This window comes from Siphateles boraxobius, unplaced genomic scaffold (assembly GCF_051911475.1).
Source record: "Siphateles boraxobius isolate OS27281-9 unplaced genomic scaffold, OSU_SipBor_1 125, whole genome shotgun sequence".
Lineage (NCBI taxonomy): Eukaryota > Metazoa > Chordata > Actinopteri > Cypriniformes > Leuciscidae > Siphateles > Siphateles boraxobius.
In genome coordinates this window covers 503,816-524,749 of record NW_027508728.1, presented here as the reverse complement: position 1 = coordinate 524,749, position 20,934 = coordinate 503,816, and the positions used below count along the sequence as shown (strand labels likewise).

The 20,934-nt window shown below is 39.4% G+C and overlaps 1 protein-coding gene across 1 annotated transcript; it reads left to right on the top strand.

Annotated features, from left to right (window-relative positions):
• The first annotated feature begins 387 nt into the window (after positions 1 to 387).
• faxdc2 (fatty acid hydroxylase domain containing 2) lies at positions 388 to 19,403 on the top strand. Its single transcript, XM_077224954.1, has 9 exons — positions 388 to 494; positions 1,708 to 1,870; positions 2,386 to 2,483; positions 2,619 to 2,722; positions 3,043 to 3,164; positions 7,035 to 7,240; positions 15,699 to 15,804; positions 15,880 to 16,046; positions 18,712 to 19,403. The coding sequence occupies exons 2-9, from the start codon at positions 1,829 to 1,831 to the stop codon at positions 18,869 to 18,871; spliced, it is 1,005 nt and encodes a 334-aa protein (XP_077081069.1). The 5' UTR covers positions 388 to 494; positions 1,708 to 1,828; the 3' UTR covers positions 18,872 to 19,403.
• Positions 19,404 to 20,934: the final 1,531 nt, after the last annotated feature.

Below are 20,934 nucleotides of genomic sequence, written 5' to 3'. Positions count from 1 at the left end.
AGTTGTCAGTTTTAATCATCACAATTAAATTAAATAAACATTTGAAATATATCAGTCTGTGTGTAATGAATGAATATAATATCCAAGTTTCACTTTTTGAATGGAATTACTGAAATAAATCAACTTTTTGATGATATTCTAATTACAGTATATGACCAGCACCTGTATATCCAATTCTTGAATAAGAACAAATGTGGGCGGGGCTTGATTGTGTCCGTGGGGAATTGATTGAATGATTGGATGGTTGAGGTTTGCTATTGGCTGATCTCATGAGAGTGACAGGTTGCCCCGATAAATCATTTAGAATAAACACTGCAATATTCCATAAAAAACAAGAATTCTCCATTTTGATTTTATGGTGACTTTAACTTCTGGTCTAGGAGTTCTAGATTGTAACGTGAACTAAATCATCACTTCCAGGGAAACTCAACAAAATCAAACTGTCTGCAATTGGGGAAGCCAGCTTATTGATCCTATGACTGAGATGTGCAGATGTAAGTTAATAACTGTTGTGTTATTGCATTCAGATATCTGATGTTTGGGATGTTCTAGACAGATATTCCAACTAAATGTAGCTTATAAAGGCTCCAATAAAATTAACAGCTAATTTTTACAGTAGCACCTCAATGCAGTACATGAGATCCACGGGGAGGAGTCGGATCAAGATCCAAGGGGTGGAGATGGGTAGGATTAGGGGTGGGTTTAGGGATCAGGGGGCGGAGATGGGTAGATTTAGGTATATGCAAGGTGGGAGGAGTTGGATCTGGATCCGACTCCTCCCCGTAGATTTCATGTTCTGCAGTGAGGACCATCTCAATTTTTAGCTTACAAACAAATAAATAAATATTTAAGCTGATAAATAATATTGCCTTCAGCTGAGACACTTCAGATGGACACTGTTTGCCATGATGGCTTTGAATTGCTTGAAATTGTCACGGAACGCACACAAGAAAAGGTAAGATCCAAGTGCAGTTTTATTATAGGGTAATCCGTATTCGTAGTCAGCCAGGCAAGGGTCAAAATCCATACAAACAGTCCAATAAACAAGAAACCAAACAAAGTGGAACAGGGAAGTGCAACACGACAGAAAACAAGGAATCCACAAAGAACACAGAAACAGACAGGGTATTTATACACACAGAACTAACAGGGTGATGGGAAACAGCTGTGTGCAATGATCAGATGATGAGTGCAGACAAAGGATTATGGGAATTGCAGTTCATGATGAGTAGGTGACGATATGAGGAAGAGACCTCTGGTGGACACCCAGGGAAACACACACCAGACACTGTGACAGAAATATGATTTTAATCACTACAAAAAAGGAAAACACAGTTCAGTGCCAGCACAAGTCTGTCATATAGGCAGGCTACATAAAATTATAATAAGAACATTATAATTGTGTGCTTGGGACATTGCTTTTAATGGTGAGACTTTTGTTTTGTAATAAGGACCTCAAATATTATATAAAAATTTTGATTTAGATTTATCAGCAAATATGTCGGTTATTGGCTTTCAAGTTATCGGCCAAAATGTTCATATCAGTGCATACCTAGTTACTTTTGAGACTGCAAATAAGTCACTCAATTAAGCTGTGTCTAACTCAATCTGCTGTGTCTATGATAGTCTGTGTCTATGATGAGCTACGCAATATTATTGTTTTGTATTGAAAAAAAAAGATTTTTATATTATTCATATTTTAATCAGGGCACTCCTGCAAGAAAGGAGCAGCTGCTTTAGCATTGGTTGTCAGCTGATCAGCGGTTGGCCAATCACAGATCAGCTGGTGACGTAGACGAGGCTGTAAACATGTACAGTATAAACAGACATGCCTGTCAGCTCCTGGACTCAGACAGTCAGCATGGACAGAGTAAGTGTTTTCACTTCATTATTGTTCAGTGCTTGGGTTTGTTCTGTCTCACTGTACTCTTACTTTAATGTGTTTGTAACTATAGATGTGTCACTGTCGTTACATCATCGCTGCGGTATTATTTTGCAACATCTCTGCTTGTTCTGAACATTTACTGAAATTTACAAATAAACTATTTAAAAGATTGAAACTGCTATTTCATTTAATGAAAACAAACATCATGCAAATAATAACTTTTAGTTGCACATCGAAAATATATATAATTAACGTAATAACAATAAATGCTGAATTGTTTCTGCTGTCAATTCTGTTCCTGTCAGATAAATATTATGTATTACAAATATTGTGTTATTTCGTAGTTTTGATTACTTTACTATTATTATATTATTTTGTGGAAAATAGTCAGTGCTTTTCACTGGAGGCATATATGATCAGTGAATGCTCTTATGGTGGCACTTTACATTAGTTGAACGTCAAACAATATGATGTGGCATTTTGTCTTCATCTCTATAAAGGAGAATAGTGGAGGACTTTGGGACTCGGTGAAGAAAGCAGCTTTTGTCATCGGATCTGGGCTTTTCTTCCTGGTCGGGTTTAGAAACTCAGTGACATGGTGAGCAATTTTCATTTTCATTTTCATGTCAGCCTTGCCTTTCAAATGTTGCTGATCTGTACCTTGTGCTTGACGTGTTCTTTATGGTTCTGTTCCAGCGAGCATTAATCATTAATGAGCTGTTGTGTTTTGAAGGCATTTGCAGAGGTTTTGGGGAGCGTCTGGAGATTTCTGGCAGACACAGTGGACCAAGCTTCACCAAGCCTTGGGTGGAAATGAGGCTGCCTTGTTTTTTATAGGTTAGACATTTTGTAAAACTTGTTTTTAACCTTTATACGGCTTCCCCTCTGGACATTGATCATGAAATGTTCACGCATCTGTTGTTCTAGACTGAACCGTCTGCCTCAAAGAGCAAAAAATAACATGTCGATCTCTGTTAGTGTCAGTCTAGACCTGGAAAAGTTCACTTAAATAGAAACATTTTTGTAAAGACCACTGTATTCTCGATTAGGTAATTTTATTTAATTAATTTTTCCCAACAATGCAAAGAGTTCAAAGTGGTTTCTGCCCAAACATGAATAGTGTATTAATCCTGCATGTTGTCTGTGGTGTTGAACAGGGACGATGTTGGTGCCGACGCTCTCGTTCTGGTTGTTTAACGCTCTGCTGATGCTGGTCGACACGACGGGGAAGCCGAGCTTCATCACACGCTACAGGATTCAGCCGGACAAAAACAATCCGGTATCGTCCTGTTTAAACTCTCTGAATCATTACTGTCTGTTTCAAACGGTACGGGAGTCATCCTAGGGCTGTCACTATCACTCCATTTCAATTGACTCCAATTACAATTGACCCGTGTCAAATAATGTTACAAAAGATTATATTTCAGATAAATGCTGTTCTTTTGAACTTTATATTCACCAAAGAATCCTGGAAAGTAATTGTACACAACTGTTTTCAACATTGATTATAATTATGAATGTTTCTTGATCATCAAATCATCATATTATAGTGATTTCAGAAGGATCATGTGACACTGAAAACTGGAGTAATGATACTGAATATTCAGCTTTGATCACCGGAATAAATTACACTTTACTACCGGTTTATATTTTAAATTGTCATAATATTGAATGATATTATGTTTTTTTGTTGTTGGTATTTTAATCAAATAAATGCAGCCTTAGAAAGCAGAAGACATTTATTTTAAAAATATTAAAAACCTTACCGATCCAAAACTCTTGACTGGTAGTGTTCTGTACATTAAAAAAACATTCTTGCATTATTAGACCATTTTATACAAGCGCTGCACTGCAGTCAAGTCACCTTTATTTATACAGCGCTTTTAACAATATATAGTTTCAAAGTAGCTTAACAGTGATAATTGGAGATTACAGTAACAGAGATTGTTTTGGCTTTACAGCAGATCTAGAATAAAGTTATTGTCCTGATAAAGTTAGTTTTGATCGATTCACTTCCGTTGTAAAGATCATTAGTTATTAACTTAGCGACCGCTAACACACACCGTTCTAACTGAAAACCCTTAAAAACTCTCTGGTCCGCTCATTTGCACAAAACAGTGCCTGGATCTCGAGAACGCAAACCTTGAAATAGGTTCCAAAGTGCAAGCCTTGAAGAAAAATATATATTGAAATAAATTTGAAATCATTGTTGGCTTAGTGTGATTATCAAATCATAAAGGCTGTGATTTCCTGAAATAAACGCGTGCGCTGCGTGTTTCAGAGTGAAGCGCGGCACTGTGAGCGGCTCATGATTTCAGGCACTCGTTTCACTGTAAATCATAAACTCAATCTGCGTTTGACGTGCATTTCGAAAAGCAACATGCGCTACTAATTTTACCAGATTTGTAAAGACAAGCGTTTATAAACACGTTGCAAACAAAGGAGAAGCTTAAAGGCTTTCCGAGGATATCTGTCAAAATAAAAGCTTGATGGTTTAACATTTGAGAAAGATATTAAGGCGTAAATATTAGTATTGAATTTTACAATTGCACTATAAAATAAATATAAATGTATTAAGTAGAGTTCATGATGTGACATCATGACATAATGATTTAAAATAAAATTTAGACTAATTTTAATAATGCTATGCATATTACATGTATATTTTAGGGACAAACGATATATTGGCCACCATATCAATATCGGATATATTAAAGCTGGTAAATAATATTTCCTTCAGCTGAGACATTTCAGATGCGCGCTGTTCTTCGCCATGGTGGCTTTAAATTGCATGAAATATGATTGAAATCACTTCAAAAAAGGAAAATACGGTAAAGTGCAACATGTGCATTGCAAGGCTGTCATATAAGCTATGTAACATTATAATGAGAACATTATAACTCTGTGTTTGGGACATGGATTTTAATGGTGAAACTTTAGTTTTTGTAATCAGGCTCTTAAAAATTATATAAAAATTTGTGTTTTGATTTATCGGCCAATATATTGGTTATCAGCTTTCAAATATAAAGAATTATCGGTTATCGGTATCGGCCAACATTTTCATATCGGTGCATCCCTAGTATGTTTACAGTATTGTTCAATAAAATCATAAGGTTACTTACCTTTGAGACTGTATGGATCCAATTATTAATAACAAAAAATATCCAATTGCTCGATCAATCATCACAATAATTGGTCAATTACTTGATTACAACAATAATGGATAGTGGCAGCCCTAGTATAAAGAAGAAAAGACACAAACCCAGATTTCACTCATAAATTCTTGCGGAGGCTGGGAAATATATTCACACAATTTTTTTGCTGACAATGAAAGTGTTCAGCAACATCAATGAATATTGCCTTGATTTTAATGCATTTACTATTTGACCAGTAAGTTTCTTAAAACCTTGTCATTAGAGAAATTGCATGATCCTTCCTTATTTTGTGACTCCCTAATAATGCAGACATGTTTCAATAGAGTCTCTGATTTAAACATGAAAAGGCAAAAATGCAGTAAAAAAACTCTTAGACTTCGTAAATGTAAGTCATTTTTATGTATTACTTTAGACATGTTTCAGTGAATCAATTCAAAACTCTTAAGTTATTCATTTGCAGCACCGCTCAAAGATGTTTAGGTTGTATTAGTAATATATCTGCAAATATTTCTATGTATTGATATATTAGAGTAAATATTCTTCTTTCGGTGGAAAACACAGCTCGATGTTTGACTGTATTTCTGTACTGTAGCTCATGGTCCAAATGCAGTTGGATGAAAATATTGGCCTGTAAAGTGACAACTTTCTGTGCTCATAACAGTTTTAGCACGCATTGCAAATATCAGTCGTAAACACTTACATGTTTCGATTATGTATTGTATAATAATAATAATGTCTGGCTGTTAAAGCAGAGAGAGAAGCTCAATAATACCCTGTTTATTATAAAGTTCAGAGTTCACCAATGACAATCTCAGTTATATGAAGGTTTTTAAAAGTCTGATAATAATAATCTGTACAGGTTTTTTCTTAGTGTTTTCTATCAGATTATGCTTTACCCTTGAGTAACCTCCACTTTAGAGATATAAGTAACAACTACATGTCAACTAACTCTCATTAGAGTATTAGTAGACTGTTAGGTTAGGGTTCGAGTTAGTAAAATAGGTTAGCATGTATCAGACTGTGGACCCTATCACACACCAGGTGCAGCACAAGTGTGTTTTGCTAGTTTCAGTCCCACGCAGATTTCATTTTTACGTCCTGCGTTATTTAAATAGCAAATGCATTAGCGCTCATCTGTGGCCCATGGGCTGCTGGTCTGAGAGCGAGTGTGTGTTCAGGTGCATTGTTTGTGTGTTGATATTTTGAGGAACTGAAATAGACTGAGCCGTTGACCAACACAAACCCGTTGGTCTAAAGTCAATGGCGCAGTATTTTTTTTTGTTATTTAAAGAGCGCTTTAGTAATATTAGTGCACAACGTGCTACACTCTGCTTATTACACACACACACACACACACAATCTTCTTATTACACACACAGGGATGTGCAGCAGCAAACAAGGATGCCAATTTTTTTAAAATAAAAGGATTACAATGTAAAAGATTATTATAGTGTACATAAAGATATGGTGAATTCGGCTTGTCCCGTAGATGGTCTGCTTGAGTTTTAACCCCACACACACACACACACACACACACACACACACACACACACACACACACACAGCTTTAACCACGCGCACAAGCAGATCTGTTTCCTTGTTAGAGAAGCGTTCTGTTTTTCCGCTTGCAAATTCCGTCATGTAAATAGCGAATCCGCCATGCAACGCAACTGGCTTTTAAAGCGAATGGAAGATGAGACTCTGATTGGTTTATTGCACGTTACGCCTAAAACACACCATTACTCATTAATAGAATAGAGAAAACACTTTAAGACCAGCGCCGGGATCGCCGACCATTTGTCCCGTCGTTAAACTAGCAGAAGTGGATTCGGACTCGCTTTGACAGCACTTGCACCGTGCGCTTTAGACCATGACCTTAGATCTTTAAAATAGAGCCCTATAGTCAGTAGAATGTCTGTTACGGAGCATCAAAATAAAGTGTTAGCAACTCCAGTAAACTACACTTTGGAGGTATAATGAGTGTTTCCCGGCAGGTGGACGCGGGCCGGTTGCGTCATGCGGTGAAGACGGTGCTGTTTAACCAGGTGTGTCTGTCGGGGCCGGTGGTGGTTCTGGTCTACATGCTGATGCAGTGGCGCGGGGACCCATGCGGCCCGGAGCTGCCCAGCTTCCACTGGGTCCTGCTGGAGCTGTCCGTCTGCGGTCTGATGGAGGAGGTGCTCTTCTACTACACACACAGGTCAGCTACACACCATACTCTTCTACTACACACACAGGTCAGCTACACATCATACTCTTCTACTACACACACAGGTCAGCTACACACCATACTCTTCTACTACACACACAGGTCAGCTACACATCATACTCTTCTACTACACACAGGTCAGCTACACATCATACTCTTCTACTACACACACAGGTCAGCTACACATCATACTCTTCTACTACACACACAGGTCAGCTACACATCATACTCTTCTACTACACACACAGGTCAGCTACACATCATACTCTTCTACTACACACAGGTCAGCTACACATCATACTCTTCTACTACACACACAGGTCAGCTACACATCATACTCTTCTACTACACACACAGGTCAGCTACACATCATACTCTTCTACTACACACAGGTCAGCTACACATCATACTCTTCTACTACACACACAGGTCAGCCTCACATCATACTCTTCTACTACACACAGGTCAGCTACACATCATACTCTTCTACTACACACACAGGTCAGCTACACATCATACTCTTCTACTACACACACAGGTCAGCTACACATACTCTTCTACTACACACACAGGTCAGCTACACATCATACTCTTCTACTACACACACAGGTCAGCTACACATCATACTCTTCTACTACACACACAGGTCAGCTACACATCATACTCTTCTACTACACACACAGGTCAGCTACACATCATACTCTTCTACTACACACACAGGTCAGCTACACATCATACTCTTCTACTACACACAGGTCAGCTACACATCATACTCTTCTACTACACACACAGGTCAGCTGCACATCATGCTCTTCTACTACACACACAGGTCAGCTACACACCATACTCTTCTACTACACACACAGGTCAGCTACACACCATACTCTTCTACTACACACACAGGTCAGCTACACACCATACTCTTCTACTACACACACAGGTCAGCTGCACATCATACTCTTCTACTACACACACAGGTCAGCTACACACCATACTCTTCTACTACACACACAGGTCAGCTACACACCATACTCTTCTACTACACACACAGGTCAGCTGCACATCATGCTCTTCTACTACACACACAGGTCAGCTGCACATCATGCTCTTCTACTACACACACAGGTCAGCTGCACATCATACTCTTCTACTACACACACAGGTCAGCTGCACATCATGCTCTTCTACTACACACACAGGTCAGCTGCACATCATGCTCTTCTACTACACACACAGGTCAGCTACACACCATACTCTTCTACTACACACACAGGTCAGCTACACACCATACTCTTCTACTACACACACAGGTCAGCTACACACCATACTCTTCTACTACACACACAGGTCAGCTGCACATCATACTCTTCTACTACACACACAGGTCAGCTACACACCATACTCTTCTACTACACACACAGGTCAGCTACACACCATACTCTTCTACTACACACACAGGTCAGCTGCACATGATGCTCTTCTACTACACACAGGTCAGCTGCACATCATGCTCTTCTACTACACACACAGGTCTCCTGCACATCATACTCTTCTACTACACACACAGGTCAGCTACACATCATACTCTTCTACTACACACAGGTCAGCTACACATCATACTCTTCTACTACACACAGGTCAGCTGCACATCATGCTCTTCTACTACACACACAGGTCTCCTGCACATCATACTCTTCTACTACACACAGGTCAGCTACACATCATACTCTTCTACTACACACAGGTCAGCTACACATCATACTCTTCTACTACACACAGGTCAGCTGCACATCATATTCTTCTACTACACACACAGGTCAGCTACACATACTCTTCTACTACACACACAGGTCAGCTACACATCATACTCTTCTACTACACACACAGGTCAGCTACACATACTCTTCTACTACACACACAGGTCAGCTACACATCATACTCTTCTACTACACACAGGTCAGCTACACATCATACTCTTCTACTACACACACAGGTCAGCTACACATCATACTCTTCTACTACACACACAGGTCAGCTACACATCATACTCTTCTACTACACACACAGGTCAGCTACACATACTCTTCTACTACACACACAGGTCAGCCTCACATCATACTCTTCTACTACACACACAGGTCAGCTACACATCATACTCTTCTACTACACACACAGGTCAGCTGCACATCATACTCTTCTACTACACACAGGTCAGCTACACATACTCTTCTACTACACACACAGGTCAGCTACACATCATACTCTTCTACTACACACACAGGTCAGCTGCACATCATACTCTTCTACTACACACACAGGTCAGCTGCACATCATACTCTTCTACTACACACACAGGTCAGCTACACATCATACTCTTCTACTACACACACAGGTCAGCTACACATACTCTTCTACTACACACACAGGTCAGCTACACATCATACTCTTCTACTACACACACAGGTCAGCTACACATCATACTCTTCTACTACACACACAGGTCAGCTACACATCATACTCTTCTACTACACACACAGGTCTCCTGCACATCATACTCTTCTACTACACACACAGGTCAGCTACACATCATACTCTTCTACTACACTTCTACTACACACACAGGTCACACTAGGACTCCCTGGAGCAGAGATACTGGAGGAAATGCATACAGGCACATTTTGGGCCATGTGTGTGCGTCCAGAACCAGGGGGAGAAGTAGAGGGGACATTTTGCTGTCTGTTGGGAGGCGAAGAGGTCCACCTCCGCTTTGTAAAATCTTGTCCAGATCTGTTTTACTACTTCTGGGTGGAGTTTCCATTCCTGTAGGTTCTCTCTGGACAGTAAATCCACTCCCACATTCAGATACCCCGGAATGTAAACAGCCCTGAGTGACAGGAACTTTTCCTGGGCCCAGAGAAAAATCTGTCTCGCTATTCTGTTCAGATTGTGTGAGCGCAGACCTCCCTAGTGATTTATGTAAGAGACTGCCGCTGTGTTGTCCACCCGCACTAGGACATGACAGCCTCTCAAGCGGGGGAGAAAGTATTTCAGGGCCAGAAATACGGCCATCAACTCGAGACAGTTGATGTGCCAATCGAGCTGATGACCCTCCCATTCCCCTTGAGCTGGACCACCAATTAAGACCGCTCCCCTGTCCATCAGAGAGGCGTCTGTCGTTAGCAATCTGCGATGACATGGCGCCCCTAGAGTGGGACCCAAGGTGAGGAACCGGGGTCTGAGCCACAGAGATAGTGTACGAAGCCCTCGGCGCGTCACTTTTATTTGCCTTTGAGGATTGGCCCTTGGATGAAATCCCCTGGCTTTTAGCCACAACTGAAACGGTCTTATGTGCAACAGCCCCAAAGGAATTACCGCTGAGGCCATGAAACCTAACATTTTTGGTACTGACGAACAGTGCGATCTTGACCTAGCCTGACTTTGCTCATGGTTAGCCGATTGGTCTCGATTCGAGCGGGAGACAATTGTGCCTGCATCGTGATTGAATCCCAAATGATCTCGAGATAAGTCCTTCTCTGGGCAGGAGAGAGAACACTTTTCTTGGTGTTGAGTTTCAACCCTAAAGAAACTAGATGAGCTAACACGATGTCTCTGTGTTGAAGCGCCATCTTTTGTGATTGTGCTTGTATTAGCCAGTCGTCTATATCATTCAAAATGCGAATGGCCTGGAGTCTTAATGGCGCCAGTGCTGCATCCATGCATTTTGTGTACGTGCAGGGTGACAAGGCTAGGCCGAATGGAAGAACCCGAAATTGGTATGCTTCGCCCCCGAAAGCGAACCTCAGGAACTTCCTGTGTTATGGCAATTTTTGTATGTGAAAATATGCGTCCTTCAGATCGATCGTGACGAACCAATCGTTATGTTGAATTTGCGACACTACCGTTTTGACAGTTAACATCTTGAACTTGAGGGCTTTGACTGTACGGTTTAAGCCTTGAAGATCTAAGATTGGACGAAAATAGGTAATGCGTGATAAAAGACTACCATTGGGGTTGTGAACATATTCCTGTGCCTTTAGGTTCAGACTAAATGTGGACCAGGACTAAACCGAACTATAAGTGTGAACACCTTAAACCAGCCATTTATGATTTACAGGTCCTTTTCAAAAAATTAGCATATTGTGATAAAGTTCATTATTTTCCATAATGTAATGATAAAAATTTAACTTTCATATATTTTAGATTCATTGCACACCAACTGAAATATTTCAGGTCTTTTATTGTTTTAATACTGATGATTTTGGCATACAGCTCATGAAAACCCAAAATTCCTATCTCAAAAAATTAGCATATCATGAAAAGGGTCTCTAAACGAGCTATAAACCTAATAATCTGAATCAACTAATTAACTCTAAACACCTGCAAAAGATTCCTGAGGCTTTTAAAAACACAACGAGAAGAGGTGACCGGACCCTGAGGAAGATTGTGGAGAAGGACCGATTCCAGACCTTGGGGGACCTGCGGAAGCAGTGGACTGAGTCCGGAGTAGAAACATCCAGAGCCACCGTGCACAGGCGTGTGCAGGAAATGGACTACAGGTGCCGCATTCCCCAGGTCAAGCCACTTTTGAACCAGAAACAGCGGATAGAAGCGCCTGACCTGGGCTACAGAGAAGCAGCACTGGACTGTTGCTCAGTGGTCCAAAGTACTTTTTTCGGATGAAAGCAAATTTTGCATGTCATTCGGAAATCAAGGTGCCAGAGTCTGGAGGAAGACTGGGGAGAAGGAAATGCCAAAATGCCTGAAGTCCAGTGTCAAGTACCCACAGTCAGTGATGGTCTGGGGTGCCATGTCAGCCGCTGGTGTTGGTCCACTGTGTTTTATCAAGGGCAGGGTCAATGCAGCTAGCTATCAGGAGATTTTGGAGCACTTCATGCTTCCATCTGCTGAAAAGCTTTATGGAGATGAAGATTTCATTTTTCAGCACGACCTGGCACCTGCTCACAGTGCCAAAACCACTGGTAAATGGTTTACTGACCATGGTATTACTGTGCTCAATTGGCCTGCCAACTCTCCTGACCTGAACCCCATAGAGAATTTGTGGGATATTGTGAAGAGAAAGTTGAGAGACGCAAGACCCAACACTCTGGATGAGCTTAAGGCCGCTATCGAAGCATCCTGGGCCTCCATAACACCTCAGCAGTGCCACAGGCTGATCGCCTCCATGCCACGCCGCATTGAAGCAGTCATTTCTGCAAAAGGATTCCCGACCAAGTATTGAGTGCATAACTGAACATAATTATTTGAAGGTTGACTTTTTTGTATTAAAAACACTTCTTTTATTGGTCGGATGAAATATGCTAATTTTTTGAGATAGGAATTTTGGGTTTTCATGAGCTGTATGCCAAAATCATCAGTATTAAAACAATAAAACACCTGAAATATTTCAGTTGGTGTGCAATGAATCTAAAATATTTGAAAGTTTAATTTTTATCATTACATTACGGAAAATAATGAACTTTATCACAATATGCTAATATTTTGAGACGGACCTGTACATTTATGATTTATTTTTTTCCAACAAAATCTTTTCTGATGTATGTTTTTACACAGAGCAGTTTGTTTCAGGCATAACAAATCCGCAGTCGGTAGAGAAGAAAGAGAGTGACTAAAAACATCAATTTCACTTTTTGTGAATGTAGTTAAAATCCAGAAGCTTTTGTCCCGATAGCCAGTATGCTTTAGTTCAGGGGTGTCCAAACTCAGTCCTGAAGGGCCACTGTCCTGCAGAGTTTAGCTCTAGCCAGACTCAACACACCTGCCTGGAAGTTTCTAGCCTACTGCTTTCAACTGCTTTGAAATGAATGACTCAAAAAGAACTTAACGAGCCGGTTCTATGCTCGGAAAACTATGGTTTGTTCAGTTTTAATCGGACATAAACCAAAAAGCTTGTCTTTCAACTCTGCCTGTTGGTTTGATTTGTTCATTTTGAACCGATTCTTTGGTTCAATAACCCATCTGGATGTTCTCATTGGCTTATTCGCTGCTGCAAAGGGTGTGCGACTTACATCATCAACCCGTCAATCAGCGATTCAGTTCAATTCCGTGAACCAGCTCGTCCGGTTATTGGCTGCAAAGACAGATTTGTTACAGAAACGAACATCAGTAGTTGCGGGAATTTGATCTGATAAAACCTGTGTAGTGCATTTGCACAGAAACACACACAACGCATGAGCTGAACGCTACAAACGTCTAAATTTGACTTCAAGGCGTATGCAGTACCTGTAAGAACCAAGCAAATATGAAGCGGGTAAAATCAGGAAGGTGAGGGTGATTAACAAATAGTAGTAAAACAACCTGCAGAAATAGGAGGTGTGTCCAGGTAATGTAATAAATGTGACCCATCCCACTATGGCAAGCTGGATTTACTAAATTTCCACTAGTAAAAATGCTAATTCTTGATATCAAGAATTAGATTTCTTTTAGAAACAATGGCAATTTTTGATGTCAGGAATTACATTTCCACTAGTAAAAATGTTAATTCTTGATTTCAAGAATGACGTCATCACTTACAGAAATACAAATTCTTGGTATTCAAGAATTGAATTCCAACGAGTAAAAACTATAATTCTTGATATGTGTAATTGTATTTTCATTGGCTGTCATTCAATTATTGATATTAAGAATTGATTTCTTACTAGTTGAAATTACAATTCTTACTAGTAAAAATCCTAATTTTTTATATCAATAATTACTTTGTTAATAGTAAAAATATGAATTCCTGGTTTCATTAACTCAGTTGTCACTAGTTGAAATGTTAATTCTTGATATCTGTAAATGTTTTTGACCATGTTACATTTGTTATTTCTGATATCAATAAGTAGGAGAGTAATTTCAGATATCTAAAACAGCTTTCTTACTAGTAACAATCACATTCATGAATATATCAGAAATGAACATTGTCCCTTGTACCAATTCATTTGTTGATATCAAGAATTCATATCCTGGAAATTAATAACAGTCTTAAAGGGATAGTTCACCCAAAAATTAAAATCAGATTTAAATGATTTACTCACTCTCAAGACATCCTGGGTGTGTATGATATTCTTCTTTCAGACGAATACAATCTGAGCATTTTCCAAGCTTTATAATGGCAGTGAATGGTTGTTTCTGTTTTGAGGTCCTTAAAAGTAGACCTATCCATCATAAAAGTTCATCTTTCCATGATAAAAGTAAATCTCTCCATTATAAAAGTGCATCTATCCATCATAAACGTGCATCCATTCATGATAAATGTGGATCAATCCATCATAAAAGTGCATCTATCCATCATAAAAGTGCATCTATACATGATAAAAGTGCATCTATCCATCATAAATGTGCATCCATCCATGATAAAAGTGCATCTATACATGATAAAAGTGCATCTATCCATCATAAAAGTGCATCTATCCATCATAAAAGTGCATCTATCCAACATAAAAGTGCATCTATCCATCATAAAAGTAAATCTATCCATCATAAAAGTGCATCTATCCATCATAAAAGTGCATCTATCCAACATAAAAGTGCATCTATCCATCATAAAAGTGCATCTGTCCATCATAAAAGTAAATCTATCCATCATAAAAGTGCATCCATCCCTGATAAAAGTGCATCTATACATTATAAAAGTACATCTATTCATCATAAAAGTGCATCTATCCATCATAAAAGTGCATCTATCATCATAAAAGTGCATCTATCCATCATAAAAGTGCATCTGTCCATCATAAAAGTAAATCTATCCATCATAAAAGTGCATCTCTCCATCATAAAAGTGCATCTATCCATCATAAATGTGCATCCATCCATGATAAAAGTGCATCTATACATGATAAAAGTGCATCTATCCATCATAAAAGTGCATCTATCCATCATAAAAGTGCATCTATCCAACATAAAAGTGCATCTATCCATCATAAAAGTAAATCTATCCATCATAAAAGTGCATCTATCCATCATAAAAGTGCATCTATCCAACATAAAAGTGCATCTATCCATCATAAAAGTGCATCTATCCATCATAAAAGTGCATCTGTCCATCATAAAAGTAAATCTATCCATCATAAAAGTGCATCCATCCCTGATAAAAGTGCATCTATACATTATAAAAGTACATCTATCCATCATAAAAGTGCATCTATCCATCATAAAAGTGCATCTATCCATCATAAAAGTGCATCTATCCATCATAAAAGTGCATCTGTCCATCATAAAAGTAAATCTATCCATCATAAAAGTGCATCTGTCCATGATAAAAGTGCATCTATACATTATAAAAGTGCATCTATCCATGATAAAAGTGCATCCATCCATGATAAAAGTGCATCTATACATTATAAAAGTGCATCTATCCATCATAAAAGTGCATCTATCCATCATCATCCCTTTAAAGGCTCACCATAATTCCATCACTCTCGTTTACTCTCATCTTCTTCTCCTGTTTCAGGCTGGTTCACCATCCGTCGCTCTATAAGAGCATCCACAAGATTCACCACGAGTGGACGGCTCCGGTGGGAGTGGTGGCGCTCTACGCTCATCCGGTGGAGCATGTGGTAAGATCCGGCTCACATGTGAACACGTGACAGTGGGTGTGTGTGCTGAAGCCCTTGATGTGTGTGTGTGTGCAGTTGTCCAACATGCTGCCGGCTCTGGCGGGTCCGGTTCTGCTCGGCTCACACGTCTCCACCACCAGCCTCTGGTTCACCGTGGCTCTGCTGGTGACCACCGTGTCTCACTGCGGGTACCACCTGCCCCTGCTGCCCTCGCCAGAGTTTCACGACTACCACCATCTCAAGTAAGCCAGCGCTCAGTGTGTCCGTGAAATGAAGGGCTGAGGTGAAGAGAACCTTCGTTTTGCCCGGATTTTGTCCGAAATTAAGTCACACCAGTTCGTTCTTCGATTTGAAGTAAATCAGAGCCTTAAAAAATAGGCTTATCTTATAGGAGTAGTTCACTTCAGAATTAAAATGTCCTGATAATTTACTCTCCTCACGTCATCCAAGATGTTCATGTGTTTCTTTCCTCAGTGGGAAAGAAATGAAGGTTTTTGAGGAAAACACTCCAGGATTTTCTCCATATTGTGACTTCAATGGAGTCCAACGGGTCGAAGGTCCAAATGTGAGTTTCAGTGCAGCTTCAAAGTCTCGACACGATCCAGCCGAGGAATAAGAGTCTGATCTAGACAAACCAGCGCACATTTATAACACAATAAACATCTATATACTTTTAACCACTAATGCTGGTCTTGCACGAGCTGTGATGCGACACACATTACGTGATCAGGGTGAAAGGTCACGCGTGTTCCGGTTTATAAATGTAGAGTGAAAAACTATCATCTAATTTTTTCCTCCAACTTCAAAATCGTCCGACATCGATGTTTTACCTTTTATTTTTTGTAAATGCCGTTTGACTTAGTCTTCGCAAGTTCGCTTGTAAACACTGGGTTGGTTCTTCCACCTACGTCACGCTTGACCTTTCACCCTGATGACGTAATGTGTATCGCATCACAGCTCGTGCAAGACCAGCATTAGTGGTTAAAAGTATATAAATGTTTATTGTGTTATAAATGTGCGCTGGTTTGTCTAGATCAGACTCTTATTCCTCGGCTGGATCGTGTCGAGACTTTGAAGCTGCACTGAAACTCACATTTGGACCTTCGACCCGTTGGACTCCATTGAAGTCACTATATGGAGAAAATCCTGGAGTGTTTTCCTCAAACACCTTCATTTCTTTCCCACTGAAGAAAGAAAGACATGAATATCTTGGATGACGTGGAGGAGAGTAAATTATAAGGAGATTTTGATTCTGAAGTGAACGACTCCTTTAAACACATAACAGACAGTGAATGTTCATCACTTTTACAATGTTCCAAATGTTGACGTATGCTCTTTTATTTTGTTTAGTCTTTGTAGTTCCATTAGATAAAACAGAGTTGTCTGAGCGTAGATTTGTGAAATTATGCTACATAAGACACACCTGCACAAAACTAAAACAGCAGACTCTGCCAGTAGGTGGCGCTTGTGGAACTGCAGCAGTTTCTTTGGTTACCGCTGTACAGCAGTTTACAGACTGTAACATTTCCACACAAATTACATTTTGGAAAATGATTGCATTGCAGTTTATACACAAACTAGAGATCAGCAAAAATAAAACGAAAAACCGGTTCAGGTTTATGGCCGGTCGACATCTGTAGTTATTAGTGTACTGGTGGTGTGCAGTAAGACATGCTTTATGACTGTGAGGTAGAGTTGATCTGTACTGTTGTCCAATCAATGAGCCTTTCAACTGTGCTCTACATTCAACTCATGCAGTCAACTTTGTTCTCATGAGATAACCGGCAAACTCTGGGAAGCTGTTCTGATATCTCTGTCTGATAACTGTCCATGTGAGGATACAATAATGCAAACTGGTTATGCATCATGTAACAGAGTCAAAACTCTCCATGTACTGCCCATTTTCTGTGAAGATTAGCAAACTCTGTCCGCACCTTATCACTCCATATCACAGTAGTTTGCAGTTGTTTTGTGCAACCAGTTTATTAGTAAATGATCGCCTCTTAATTTTTAATTTGCAAAGAATCTATCAGCCTTATGTGCTTTCTTTAACATCAGTTAGGATGAGTGAGCCTAAACTAAAATGTGCACCATTTTGTAGTCCATTGCCCACAATGCACTGCTTCATAATGACAAACTACTGATACCCTATTGCTGCAAACTTACTCTAATGGGTTTCCAGCACAGGTGATTGCACAGAGGCTGCATATACATTGTGATTATGTATATACAGTCAAACCTAAATTTATTCAGGCACCTTTTAGCATTTCTCAAATTATCTCTGTTTATTCGCTATAGTTTAGAATATGGTGATAAAAAATGAGCAGAACTCAGTGGATATTTCACTGGTTTTGTCTCACACATGAATTATGTTGAATATCTGTCAGCTGTTAAATTTAACTATACAATTAGATAATACCAGTTTAGCTCAACCAATCACCAAGCAATGCTTCATGTTGTTCAGTCTGTGGTGTATAAAGGTGCATTAGTTATTAAAGAAAAAACACTTCAGCAAAACATGATCAGCTCAAGTGTCCCAATCATTTTCGACCCCAAATCTTTATAAATGTTACTGGTAGTCACTGTATGAAGAATATTTGGGTATAATATGTCACAGTTTACTTTATTTTGCTCTCCTCACTTACATTAATTAACAATAGTGTCCTGCACTAAAGTAAAAAAAATATCCAAAATGATATCTGGTGTCTGATTAATTTTTGGTTCGACTGTATGTAATTCCTTTTAGTGTTCCACTGAAAAAGTACTGTTTTCAGGAGGAAAATCAAAGGCAATACATTAAACATTACGTGTCATGATGGCATCTCCAGTTTGGATAGACTTACTACGCAGTAAAACCTTGCTATTTAGCACAGATCCTTGCTTGACTCCTGACTCTCTTCACCGCAGGTTTAACCAGTGCTATGGAGTGCTGGGTGTGTTGGACAGGCTTCACGGGACAGACGACAAGTTCCGCAGCTCAAAAGCATACGATCGGCACACTGTCCTGCTGGGTCTGACCCCGCTGAGCCAGAGCATCCCTGAACACACCAAGAAAGCGCAGGATTAACACCAGTTCATGTGTTAGACGTGTTCCTGTATTCTCTGCATTACTTGCGTAAGAGTTTTACTGCCAACATCACCTGTGTAATCGATCTGGAGTAAGGACACACTCCTGCGTTCAGTATCACAGCATTAAGGTTCATTCAACCTAAAGCGTTTCACTAATACATGCAGGACTAAGCTAATTTACTGTATCACACTTAACTTTATCTGAAGCTGCTCTAGTCGTTGTTTGGGATCAGGGTTCAAATGCTGTCGAATGACATTGTGTCAGAGACGATCAATTCCTGTATACAGTCCTTTTATTGTTCTTAATCTGTGTCTGAGTTCTCATATTGTGTCAGAACAGCTCCAACTGTTGATAAATGATTTTAATACTTCTGATCAATGCTATATTTTAATGCTGAAAATCTGGTGCTGGTTTCTTGGAACTGAACATGTTCATGACTGTACTGTAGTACAGCTATTCATCTACTCTTTATGAGATCAGTTTCTGGATTTTCTGATCGAAGATCACTCATTAAAACTAACCTGCTGCACGGGGTGTGTTTGCATTATTAATCTTTCTAATGCTCAGAGTAAAATAATGACACATGCTGTTCAATATGTCCTCTGGAACCAGAGTATGCATGAAGAAATCATACCTGGACCCTCCATAAAAATAACAAGTCACCAGGGGACTTATTTATAAAATGTTCTGTAGAAATCCTCCAGCATTTGATCTATTACAATCATTTCTCAAAAGTGTGTATGTGTGATTCAGAGAACAAATGTTCGCAAAAAACCTGTAAATCTCTCTTCCAGATGTGAAATCTATAAATCGCAAATGATCCTGAAATTGTGCACCGCTGAATGGTTTCAGATCTCCGCTTTATAAACACGGCTGTATTAATGTCATTATCATATAAAAGTGCTCAAGTCTACGTCCAAATGCGTTACTTGAGAACGGCGCGCAACGAGAATAGGAATTTCTAAATCGAAGACTGATTTTATAAATCTGAACGTTGGTGTGGATTTTAGTGTATGCACATTCTTAAATTAAATCTGTGCGTACGCATGTTTTATATTTGATATTTAATTAAAACAATGATACTAGAAAGAAAACTTTTTTGGTCAAATTATTATGCAACATGTCCGCTATTAGTCCCAGTTTCATTATTAATCTGTTTTTAGTGTAAATCTCTAAACACGTGCAGCACACGCTGTGTCCTTCAGACAGCGGCTCAGGGCACGAACACACTACTATGTAGTGTAGTATAAATGTGTTCGTCACTTCTGGGGGTTTTCCCGGTCTGAGTTTAAATTAAACCAGGAGTAGACCTTAATCCAGAATAGTTAATCAAGACATAAAAAATGGCTTTCTGAAGCCCAGATTAAATACAGATTGCTAAAACCTGGAGTCCTGAACTAAAATAAACTAGGTTCATTTAAAACCACCTGTGCAGATCTGTATTAGCCGGATCGAGGTTGCCTATAAAACATGGAATGAACCTTGAAAAGCTTAAAATTGAATGGAACTGAGAAGCAAATATAAAAACAAAAAAAACAATGGCAGCAGAAAACATAGCTTTGTAGAACATGAGTCTTTTGAACCAAATAGTTTCAAGACATCCCATTATTGAAGACTAACTGCACACATCAGCTGCAGAGTCCCCAAAACATGCATGGAAAATGATTTGTAATGAATTCAATGCAGATGAGCACACATCTACAAGAACAATACAACAGCTTCAGTAATGGAGAGCCAGCAACCTTTGGAGAACATACCAGATAATGACCATCTAGATAGTTCTTAACTACGTAAAGTATAAAAATACATTTCACTTTGCCTTTTCTTTCTCTCTCAAACTTTAATTTGCTTCTGTATCATCAAACATCTTTCCATTAATCTGCATTTATTTGACCATATATATATACATATATATGAACTTGTCTTGTTTCAAGGAGAGTCGTATGCACAGAACTGAAGAGCATCCTCAGAAGCGAGCGATGTCTGCCAGGACTGGTCCAGCAGAACATGCTCACTGTCCACAGGCGGCCTATTGAGTTCCATGAACAAGCTGAAGTATC